The sequence below is a fragment of the Spermophilus citellus genome (genome assembly GCF_964194105.1).
Source record: "Spermophilus citellus genome assembly, chromosome: 1".
NCBI lineage: Eukaryota > Metazoa > Chordata > Mammalia > Rodentia > Sciuridae > Spermophilus > Spermophilus citellus.
The window spans coordinates 123,775,233-123,787,487 of NC_138182.1; the positions used below are offsets into that span (position 1 = coordinate 123,775,233).

The 12,255-nt window shown below is 47.7% G+C and overlaps 1 protein-coding gene across 4 annotated transcripts in view; it reads right to left on the bottom strand.

Annotated features, from left to right (window-relative positions):
- Positions 1-12,255, bottom strand: part of KCNIP1 (potassium voltage-gated channel interacting protein 1) — a gene marked incomplete at its 5' end in the record, with an annotated part of 307,261 nt that overhangs the window by 17,709 nt on the left and 277,297 nt on the right. For 2 of the 4 annotated variants that reach the window (XM_081269911.1, XM_081269913.1), the window contains one exon: positions 71-103. The exons of the other annotated variants lie outside the window; for them this stretch is intronic. In XM_081269911.1, coding sequence (XP_081126037.1) covers positions 71-103 — 33 coding nt within the window. The remainder of the gene's footprint in view (positions 1-70; positions 104-12,255) is intronic. 4 annotated transcript variants of the gene reach the window in all.

The window sequence follows — 12,255 nt, forward strand, 5'->3', positions numbered from 1 at the left end:
CAACTAATATGACCAAAGTATACAAGTTAATTTAAAGTTTTTTTTTTTTTTTTTTTTTTTTTTTTTTTACCTCTCTGATACTGGTAATACCACCAGGCGATGTCTAGGAAAAAGTAAGAAAACATTTTACCAAATCCATTCAATGAAAAAACAAAACACATTTTTATTGCCCCTCCGAGAATGTGCGGGTCACCATCTCAGGAGCAGAGCAGGACTGACTTCTCCATCCTTCGCCCATGGTCAGAACAGGCGAGAGCCATGAGTCACCTCCCAGCAGGCTCCGGGAGCATATGCCCTCAGCCATGCCCTCAGCCATGCAGCCATGCAGCCCAGAGAGAGATGGGATGGCACTCGGCAGAGGATGCACGGATGTGGATGGGTCCTCAGAAATACCCATGTGTGGGATGGAGGAGTGGCTTACAAGATTCCCTCCACGAGGAAGCCCCCGTTACCCCCCTCTGATTGTGATTCAAAGCTGAATATCTTGCAGGGTGATTTACTTTCTTGCTCAACAATTATCAGGGACGTTCTACTATGTATATATTAATGAGAAAATAACTCTGTTTCCTGCTCCCTTGAAGCTTACAATCTATAAGCCTTGGCTTCTCTCATCCCTTATTAAGTGTTTGAAGTAACTCAGATGCAGAAGATGGAGAGAAGAGGTCATGCATTAAGATGTGTGGCCTCTAAGCTCTGTTACATCATATACAAGACACAGGACAAAACATCAGGCCTGGAGAACCACCAGTGGTCTGGGGGAGCTGGATGGGTTCAGTTGATGCCTCCTGTTGGCCTTTTCTGGTCTGTTTGGTGGTCAGCTGGTTCCCCCTGTGAGTTGTCATTTGAACCTCCTCCTGTTTTGCCAGCACCCCTGACTAAGAGTGTGGTGGCACAGCTACCATATATACTGTGTCTTAGTGCCCACCCCCAACTCACAACCCCAAGCAGGGATGGTTTATTTCCCTGCTGCTCCTAAAAGTGCTAGTACTCATGGCTGGGTATCCATGTCTTCTGACTTGCATGCCTTGGGAGAGACTTATTTTGTTAGATTTAGTTTGATTACTCTGGTCAGAGGTATTTGTATACATTCATTGATCGATTTGTACTAATAGACTATATTTTTAGAGCAATACTAGGTTTACAGAAAAATGGCACAGAAATTACAGAGCAGCCATATACACCCCCTACCCCAGGGTCTCCTATTATGAACATCTGGAATTAGGGTGGTGTATTTGTAATATTTGATGAGCCAATGTCAACAAGATCATGCTAATGGAAGCCCACGGTTTAACATTAGGGTCCACCCTGGGTCACACAGTCCTGTGGTTTTTAACATGCATCATGTCAAGTATCCATGGTGAGACTATTTTAGAGAAGCTTCACTGCCCTGGGTGAAGTGCTTAGGTAGTATTTTGATAGAGAAAAATCTACAAATATGGACTGACTTTCTCAGCACCTGAGGCATGTGGTAGGTACTGGGAAAGGGGTGAAAGAGCACAAGGTCTAACATGTATAATTCTTGAACTGGGGGGAGGCCCACACATAGACCAGGGTTGCAAACACAAATGCCAGATGGGATTGGCAGGGGGTTTGGATGAGTACAGTGATGGGTGGACAGACAGAGTGGCAGGACTGAGGACTGGAGAGCAGTTGCCCCTTGAGAGGGGGTGAGTCCAGTGAGTCTAGACTTTCCAAAGACGTCATAAGTAAAAGATTGTGCTTCCTAGTCCTTAGATGTGATCAATGCACTTAGCATTTAATACACGAAGTGTATGCCAAATATAACATCCCTGGGAGGGGGGTGCTCTGGGCTGCTGGCTTCAAACTCTTCATCAGCAAGTCATTCCAATGCAGTGTGGATAAGCCCAAGAACTGGAGGCAGAGGGGAGAAGCTCCTGATCCATGCCACTGGGGTGGCATGGAACTGGAGGGGAGGGATGCCGCCAGAGAAGGCTTCAGGGGAGGGGAGAAGCCATTGAGTCTTGAAGGAAGAGGGACAAGGGAACAGCACATGCAAAGGTGCAGGAGCTGAAAGACCCCCGAACAGTGAATTCTCTTGCAGCAGAGCTGAACTCCACCGAGAACAGCTAGGAGAGAGGGTCTCAGCCATCAGTGTGAAGGTATTGGAGGGCCAATAATGAAGCTCCTGCCCAGCACCTTCCAGAAGTTGAAGACTCAACCACATAGTTGACACATTTTTTTTTTATTCTACTATCCACCATTCAATGCAAATTTGCCAGGCATGTTAAGAGATGGGGCAAGAGGAAGAAAATAGAATATTTTCTACAATAGAATATTGATCTACAGGTGATCCAGGCTCTGACTGGCACAATCAGGCATGGACTTTAAAATACGGTGAACATATCCTTGAGAAAATAGGTAAAGAGGCTGGAAAATTCCACCAGAGAACCAGGGTATATTAAAAGGCAATTCAACATTTTAGAATTGAAAAATATATTACCCCAATTTACCAACTAAATAGACCAATTTAACAGCAGGTTAGACATGGAGGAAGAGAGAATTTGGTAGATGGAGCAATAGAAAAACATACAGACTGATGGAGAGAGAGAGAGAGAGAGAGAGAGAGAGAGAGAGAGAGAGAGAGAGAGAGAGAGAGAGAGAGAGAGAGAGAGAGAGAGAGAAAATACAGGTAAGAGCATAAGTGATATATGGAATGCAATGAAAATTTCTGACATATAATTGCAGTCCCCAAAGGGAGGAATGATTATAAAGAGTGATAGAGATCATAAATGAAAGTTTTATAAATGGATGAAATATATGAGGCCACAGATTCAATAAGCACTACAAACCCTAAGCAGGTTAAACCCCAAGAAAACCACAGGGAAAAGCAACCGCTAAACTGCTAATGTCCAAAGAGAAATAGGAAATCTCCAACACAGGACACCATGTGTCAGATAAAACCCTAACTACTTGCTACATGTCAGCCCAGACAAGGTAAGAGAAACTGCTGGAAAAGATCAGCCCTTCTGGGCTGGGGATGTGGCTCAAGCGGTAGCGCGCTCGCCTGGCATGCGTGCGGCCTGGGTTCGATCCTCAGCACCACATACCAACAAAGATGTTGTGTCCACTGAAAAATAAATATTGAAATTTTCTCTCTCTTAAAAAAAAAAAAAAAAGATCAGGCCTTGGTGCCCTGCAAGCCTGAATCCAGAAAAGCCGGCATGGCCATGTGCATAGCGGATGAAGGAGAAGTCAAGTTGAGAAGCTTTGGTAAAGATGGGGAGGGGCTTCCTGTTGTGAAAGGCTCCCTCAGTTGGGAGATACAGCAACCGTGAATCAGCACACACTGCAACCCAGCTTCTGAATGCCTGTAAAGCAAAGACTGACGGGACTGAAGAAATAACATCTTCACAATCACATTAGAGATTTGAAAACACCCCTTAATGCAATTGATAAAACAAGCAGACTATAAAAAAATCAATATCAACACAGAAGGTCTGAGCTAACAATGAACTTGGCCCCACTGACCTATAGAGAGCTCTTTTCCCAACAATCATAGACCACTTCACATTGTTTTCCAAGTGCATGTAGAATATTTACCCAAAATTGATCATTTCCTGAGGCACAGTCAGTCAGCCTCTATGTTTTGCAAAACAAATATTATTATTATTATTATTAGTAGTAGTAGTAGTAGTAGTAGTAATAGTAGTACTGGGAATTGAACCAGGGGCACTCTACTACTGAGCCACATCCCCAGCCCTTTTAATTTTTTTATTTTAAAACAGAGTTGGTCTTGAACTGGCAATGAGCCTCCTGCCTCAGTTTCCAGAGTAGCTGAGATGAAGCTTGCCCCCTGCACTCAGGCAGTCTCAATAAAGTTTGAAGAGTTGGAGTTTCAGAATATTTTCTACCCAGGCTGAAATTAATCAAGATATCAATAGCAAAAAAAGAAAACCAGAAAATCCTCTAATGTGAGAAATCAAGCAATTTAGATATAATTTCTAAGTAACTCATGCATCAAAACAACAGCTCATGGAAATTAGAAAGTCTTGGGAACTACAGGACAATGAAAATACAACATATTAAAACTTGTGGGAGATTACTAAAGCTGTACTCAAAGGAAATTGGGAAGAGCTGCATATGATTTACATTACACAATGTCCATAAAAGCACAGAATGCTGTGCTTCCTCTTGAAATCACATTTCCAGTATGACCAGTGGTTCAGCGTTGCCTGAACTATGGTGTTTACATTAAAACTATGTCAGTGATGGACGGCTGGCATTCAGAAATGTCACCTCCTTCCCCTTCAACATGGTGGGTTTGCTCTGGGGAGGTCAGCACCATTTTGATTGACAGCCTCCCCTCATACAATTGGGGTGAAGATCTTTGTTGGTACCTGCATGAGGCAGAGGGGAAAAGTCTTTCTGTCCTTAAACCTTAAGGCTTAGATCCTTCCAGCTGAGGCCACTTAGACCCTTGCAGCGCGCACACAACTCATCCGCTCTGAATTTTATAAACTTAACAACGAGTCCCGGGAGTGCTTAGCTGAGCTGTGATAAAGATTTTCTGAAGGCTCCAGATATTTTTTTTTCAGTCTTCTTGGTTCAATAAAACTCAAATCATGTTTTGCTCCAAGCATTTGTTCTCTTAATCTTGAAACCCCTTCTGCCCCCTTTAAGCAAAATTGGATTTATACATTTCTCATTCATTTATACTTTAGTCCTGAAAAGGTTTGGAAAAAACAGAGTTCTTAAAAAAAAAAAAAAAATCTCTGAGAGCTGCTACTCCTATTAGATGGCAGGTTTTCAAGATCAAATGAGTCGAGAATTCTTTAATCGACAGTGTCCTTCTGTTTGCCGCCTGTTCTGCCAAAGCGAGTGTGTTTTAGTGTGACCTTAGGTCAGCACAGATTGAGGGGTATGGAGATGAGAGTGTCTCTTGCTTCTCTCAGGTGGGGGACATTTACTGGCAGAAATAAATGATCAGAAATGCAGTGCAACAATCAAAGGTCCACGAAGTCACCACATGATTGTGACACAAGCCACAGTCCTGTGACACAAGTTAGAGTTATGACTTGTTCTCGTCCCATGTTTTTGACCAAGATGGTCAAAGCAAAGACGTGTCTGGGGAATGGTTTGTCTAGATGCCGGGGCTGGGAAAGAAGGACCCTGGGAGGTGTTTCATGTCACTAGGACTCGGTGACCTCCTGCCTCTAAAGCAATCCTGCAAGGCAGCTGGCCTGTGCCCAGGCAGCAGGGCAGAGCTGGAGCTTCGCTGCAGTGTCTCAGCCGAGGGTGGAAACATCTAGACCTCTTAGTGCCCCTGGGTGAAGTTGATTCACTTAGGCGGCTCCGGCATCTCTGCCGCTCTAGAGGGGGCGATTAGTTCAGTGTGTCGTGGATCCTGCCACCAACCAGCAGCCACCTCCCGCCACTTCTCCTCTGGACTCAGCAGGAAGGTGCCCCGAAGTTCCAGCATCAGAGATGGCCAGCGAAGGAGCGCTGCTGCCCCGTGTCGGGGAGAGGCGCTGCCCAGGTCGGGGGTCTCCAGTGTTTCTGCAGAAATAGGAGCATGACGGGGTGGGTTTTAGTCTTCTCTTGACCAAGGAGCTGAAGTGACGATTCATTGCAAATGAAGAGAGTACAGGGAGAAAGGGCTCTTTTGGCTTAAGGTGGAGAGATGAAGGTGCAGGGGATTGGAAGGCTGGTTAGCCTAGGACTTTCTCCCCAGGGAAAACTCGAGGGACTTGGGTCAGGCTGGTGTGTGTGTGGGGGGAAGCGCCCGTCTTTCCCCAGCCTGCTGTGTGCAGAGGGGCTCGCACTTCAGTGCGACTGGACAACTTGCCGAGGGTGCTTTCCAGTGGAGAGCTGGCTTTGGCGGCTGCCTGATGTCTAAAAGCGGGCTCTTGGGGAGTGGGGGGAAGCTCGGGGCCCAGCATTTCCCAATGTCCTTGGTGAAAATATTCCCAGCATGGCCTCGTTCTGGCTGCTGATCCTAGTCAAGTCCAGTGGTCAGGCTTTGGGAAGGGCCATCTCCAGTCCGGCCCACCTCCACCCATTACTGCTGCTGTTCAGAGTAGCTGGCCTACATTTATCCCTAATTAGTGTGCCAGAGAGCAAAAACCAAGTTCGAGGGGTAAGCTTAGACTCTGTCATCAAAGCTAATAAGCCCTTCTTTTGTTATTGGTGTGAATGTAAAGTTCTATGCACCGGATAGAACAACCACAAGTGGGAAATAATAGGAGTTGGCCAAGTGAGATTTTGCTGCACTCCGTCTGGATGTATCCCTGTGTCAGTGCAGGTCTTGGGAGCTCAGAGAGCAGGTAACAGCTTTAGAATTGATCTGCTCATCTCACTGTTCCTAGGAGATCTGTAGTTATTAGACTAATTCATGTTATGATCAGACCCACCTGTAACTGTAAATCTAAGTGCGATAAGGTACGTAAATCGCTCTACGCACATAGTGGGTACTCAAATACATTATTCCCATCTGATATGTGTTAGGATTGTAATTTTCAGGGTCTTTCTCAGCAGCAGAACCCAGTTAGACACCGTCTAGGTCACAATCATGCCTTCTCTGATGGATCTAGTTAATTAAAGGGCTTCTCCTCCATGTCGGAAGATGTCCTTATTCTGTGATCATCTTTGCTAAGGAGACACCAATTGCCAGTTCCAGTCCAACCATGCACATTATCTTTTATATGACCCTTAATGGCCATAAGCAGCCACAAGACTAGGTGAAAGATCACCAGCCACCTCAGTCTGAAGAGGGCCATGGAGCAGGTGGTTATGTGGGTGGTGGAGACTAGAAACTCAGGCCTGGATTGACAGCAAACCCATGTGAAGAATGGCGGTCATTGAGAATGTGCCTGCTTCTTCCCCCTGGAGTTATCGAAAGGCTTTCTGCCCTCTACCTTTAATAACCCACACAGTCAGCACTGTGTTGCCCATTTCTTATCTGGAGAAGGCACTGGACACTACCTTCACCTGGACCATGAGCTGGCAGACATGGGGACTGCAGTCAGTTCAGCCGAGGGTGTACGCATGCCTGCCTGGAGGCAGGGCGGTTGTGTCAAGGTGCCATCTCCCCAGGACTCAGCTTGGGAGCCTCTTAACTGTGCACTTAATAAATGAAGCCTTGGCAGACACACCTTGAATTATTAATGAAGTTATTCAGCTTTGATTGTTTCCTTCTTTTGGGGAAAGGTTATTCACTCAAACGCCTTTGATTAGACTACATAATACATCACAATTGGGCATATTTTATGTGCAACTTTATGGTGATAATAGTTCTGTCTCATTTAGAAGCAAATCAGACATTATGAACTTCGTGATTTATTAATGTATTGATTTCTATAAATGTCAGCGAATCTCACATCCCGTCAGAGAGCCCGGGAGCAATCAGGGGAGAGCCAATAAAAATGTAAAATGAAACCATCATAAAAAGAGGAAATACTGCCTGTTTCAAAGCCCTGCTGCCTCTTGGAATTGTTTCAGGATTCAGATGTTCCCATGGAGGTACCCCGCCCCAGAGGAACCCCGCCTGCCTGGGGATTGTGAGGCGTGGGCATCTGTCCTCCCCAAATCTATTTTAACTGAAAATAGGTAATATCAGCAGAAAATAATGGTGAAGAGAGGGCGTGGCTCTGGGGAGGGTTGGGACTCGTTCCCAGAGACAGGCTGGGATTCGCCTCTTGATGACAGGTCACCTCCCTGCTACCGAAACTCCAGGCTAAGGCCCAGGTTCCCAGCAGACATCTATGCTGGGGGCCACGCTGCCTTCTGCAGGATTCCCTGCAACTCCCTTGAGTGGTCCTTGGCAACACTCCCAGAATCCACGGGGGCACAGACCCCTTTCTACTCAATCCCACCCACCCTTGAAACCTGGCTTAGGGTGCATCTGTGCTGGGCAGCTCTCTCAGAGCACCACAGGGAGAGCTCTCTATTACCTCTGAAGTGCTCATTATTAATCCCCCAGCAGGTGTCTGCCAATCTGGTGCTTCTCACACGCAGGGGTGGAGCAGGGAGACAATGTCTTGTGCTTACTTCTTCTTTTTTTTTTTTTTTAAATTTGGGTGTCCCCCTCCTCCCAAAATGTCTTATATTCACTTTGCACACAGTAGGTACTTAGCAAGTCCTCATTATTTGCTAAAAATGAGTAGCACTACAGGGGATAAGAAGGAAACACATAGAGAGTCCAGGGACAGTGGCCAAGGGGAGGTCTGGCCAGTCGAGTGGTTAATCCCACAATTTGACAGTTTCATTTAGAAATCACAATCCGGCAGTCCACAGAGTGTTATCATTGCTTCACTGTTTTAAATGTGAATCTCACCAACAGTTGTTTTATATAAAAAATATGGATGTTTGGATGCTTCCTAGAAATCTGAAATTATGCCATGCCAGGCCCACGTTCCCCCATGGCAATGCTCACCGAGGAGCAGCTGCTTGGTTCAGACAGGGCTTGTGCTCTCTAGTAAGCCGAAGTCCCCACTACTCCCTATTGCCTCCCCACCAGGCCAGTTGTTATTCACCATTGCCTACTGATGTCACTTCCTGGGTCTGCAGTCACTGCTTAACACCCCTTTCCTCGGCCCATACTGTGTCTTCCAAGTGACTTTTATGTGCTTTGTGAAAGTCTAGAAACATGACAGAATTTTTCTTGGGGAGGGGTCCCAATCAGCACTGAGGAGGCAGGATACCCGCACGGAGTCAGGCTATATCCCTAAATTTCGGCTGCAAGCTGATGCAGGCCTGGCCTCAGGGACGTGTCAGTCCCTGGTGGAGGAAGATACTCTGTAACAGCCTTGACCTGAGCCTGGCAGCTGGAGGGGATGGCCAGGTGAGGAGGAGGCTGGGCATTCTGGTGGGCACAGTGGCCTCTGCAAGGACCCTGGGTAAGAAGACAGTCCTGTTCCACCAGATGACAGAGGACAGTGTGTGTGAAGGCTGGGACTAGTGGAAAGACCCAGAGGAGAGGCAGGCATAGACCATCCTGTACTGGGCCTGGGAACCCAATACCACTCCAGGGACAGCAAACAGCAAAGCAAACTCAGAGTTGGTTTCAGGTTGAGAAGTGGGAGCGGAGTCACACAGGATGCTGTTCATGGCTCCCCCGAGGTTTGAGGCTCATCTTGAGAGCTGGGATCCCTGCTTCCTCTCCCACTTGCTGGGACTCCTAGAGGTGTCCCTGCAGGGCCAGGCTCCACCTGGGGACAGAGCTTCCTTCCTCTCCTTGGGGCTTATGGCAGCACAGACTCTCCGTGAACCAAACAGGCCCGAGGCCTTGCCTCGTCCCAGCTCTCTGCTAGAGAGGGCAAGGGGAAGAACATTGCTTCCCCTTCTCAGTGAACAAAGCCTACAATGGGAGACATTTGGGGTTCGGCTAGGACACCCAGGGGCTCCGCATTTCCTGTTTAGAACACCAAAGGCTGAGTCAGGTGGGGCTGGAGATCTGACTTCATGGGGCTGGGGCTGGGGCTGAGTGCTTGCCTAGCATGCGTGAGGCACTAGGTTCAATCCTCAGCACCACATATAAATAAATGAATAAAATAAAGGTCCATGGAAAACTACAAAATAAATTAAAATTAAGATTGTTATCAGGCTGGAGAAAAATCTCCTGAGATTGAAAATTTTTTTCTTTTCTTAGCTAATTAGTAACTTCCTCCTTTTTTCTTTAGTTATCTCATGACCCTGTGGAGGGGAACAAGGCCTGGTGGTAATCAGGGGGAGGGATTAAACACCAGGAACAGGTGAGATAACTATTGAAGCAAAATCCAGGAAAGTAGGAGGCGATGGGACCAGGTTCAGAGATATGGGTTGGGCTGCACCAACTTCAAATTATTTCTCAGAAAAACAGTGTGATGAAATAGAAAATCTCTATCCATCTGGCTCATCTCAACCTATATCGTATCTATCATCTGTCTGTCCGTCCGGTCTCCGACTTCTAAAATGCGCACATTCATACTGTCATGGAGGGTCTCTGAAGGAGGAGCTGTGAAGAGCTTATATCTATATATATAGATCTTACATTTTTTTCTAATTTCCTAAAATGAATATTTGTGAACTTTAATGTGAAGAAATCCATAAAAAGTTATTGTTACGTAAACTTGGAGGACAAAGGGTGAAGAAGCCATGGAAGGGTGAGTGCTGGTCTGAGCTTGAGTGCTGCTATTGGGGTCCCCCTCTGCAGCAGAGAGCAGGACGCCACAAAGACAAGAGGCTCACATAGACCTGGCAACGGACGTGTCCATCCATCTCAGGCTCAACATCTGGGAGGTGGGAATACTCCCTACTTTCCAGGAGTCTCAGGAGAGTTAAATGAGATAATAAGTAGAGGTGCAACGGGCACAGAATACGTGCTCAGTAAATGCTAACAACCCTTGGAAGAGAAAAAGACGTCCTGGCTGGAGGTAGTGGATTAGACATGATGCTTTTGATGGTGGAGGGGCCATCTCTGAGGCAGAGGGGTTGGGCAGAGGTGGGGTGTTGACAAAAGTGTCCCCCACTGACCATAGTAGTGTCTGACATCTTAGCACCTCCGGGCACCCAGCCCTTGGTGTGCATTATCTCCTGACACCCTCCTAAAACCCTGAGAGCTTTATCTTTTAAAGACAAAGCACCTGAGCCTCAGGGACATGAGGGCACCCACCAGAGGCCACCCAGGTAGCAAGCTGGGGACCTGAGTTCCAATCCAGGCTTGTCAGAGGCCATTCTTAACTGCTGCGTTAACCAAATAAGCTCTCCCGCCCCACAGGACTGAGTGGAAAGCCCAACTTTGCCATTTGACACCCGGTGTCCCTGCGGGAGCTGCCCACTCTGTGCCTCTGCTCCTCTACGTGGTGGCTGTGAAGCTCAGAAGGACCAGGTGTGGCCAGGCACCTTGACACCTGGGTGGTCTGTAGCTGGTGCCCAGCAGTGGTCCTCATATGGTGGTCCCTGGCTCCCAGGTAAGGGGCCCCAAGAGGACATTCCCACAGTGCCTGGGTTTTCCGAGGCAGTGTCTCCAAGCTGTGCTGCTGAAAAAGCATTTTTTTTTTCTCTCACCCGTGTGGATAGATTTTTAATATTTAATTAGGGAGACCTCCTGCTTGCAGAGAGGGCAGCACTTGTTATTAAATCCGGCTGCTTGGGCTCCCTCGCTTGCCCGTGGGATTATTCATTCATTTCCAGTCACACAATTTAATATTGCAACAGCTAATGGGGAGATGTTGATAATTTGTAAAAACTGGTTGGTCCCGAGGCCATAAGAGCAGCTCCACCCCTGGGCCAGCTGTGGAAGCGAACGCAGATTCTCTGGGGACAAGGGCTCCCAAGAGCTTTGGGTTCACATCTGCAAACATCTGTGGAGTGTCTGTGGAGTGTCTCCACGTTGGGAGCCATGAGGACTACAAAGATGTTTTTGGCACAGCTGCTACCTTGAGGTGTCAGGGCCCTGAATGTGTTGAAGGCTGGACTTGGCAGCCGGTGCACCCGGGTTCACAGTGCCTACATTGCCATTCGCCAGCTGAAGCATCGGGTGTTAACGGTCCGGGGCCCATTTCCCTGGACTTGGCATTTCTTTGGGATACTATTCCAAAGTACCAGCCTCCAGCCTGCAGGGCAGCAGCTCGACCAGTGGGAGTTCGGCATGCACCGGCAGAAGGAACTTCCCAAAGAGCAGACACTATGGACTATCTGATATGGGCTGGGCACTTTGATCGGCATGGAGATCCTCCTGGTGAGCCAGGATAGGCACGATTCTTGTCCCCAAAGCTTATGGCTTGGCTCACAAGGGACTTGACCTGAGAATCACAGATGCAAATATAACATCACAACTGTGAAAAGAGCTGCAGGGGACAGCTGTGTGGCACCATGGGGGGACAGGGGGACTGGGGAAGAGCAGGCATCACGTCGGAGAGGCTTCCCTAGGAATGGCGTTGGGCCTGGATGGGGAGGAAGGTGTGTGTGTGTGTGTGTGTGTGTGTGTGTGTGTGTGTGAGAGAGAGAGAGAGAGAGAGAGAGAGAGAGAGAGAGAGAGGGAGGATGGGGAGGAGCTTCCAGGAACCTCCTGCAGAAGACTCAGAGGAGAAGGACTTGCGTGTATTCAAGGGAAATCCATGGGAATCCTGCCCTTACTTTGAAGCCTTCAATGGCTCCCTATGCCTGCAGGGGGAAGGCCGGGCTGTGTAATAAGGTGCTCAAGCTTTTCTATGACTTGCTCCCCTGCCTACTCTCATTGCTACATGCGCTCACTCCGTGGAAATACCATGACTGCCTGGCTGACACTCCCACACCTTGGCACAGTCCTGCCTGCCC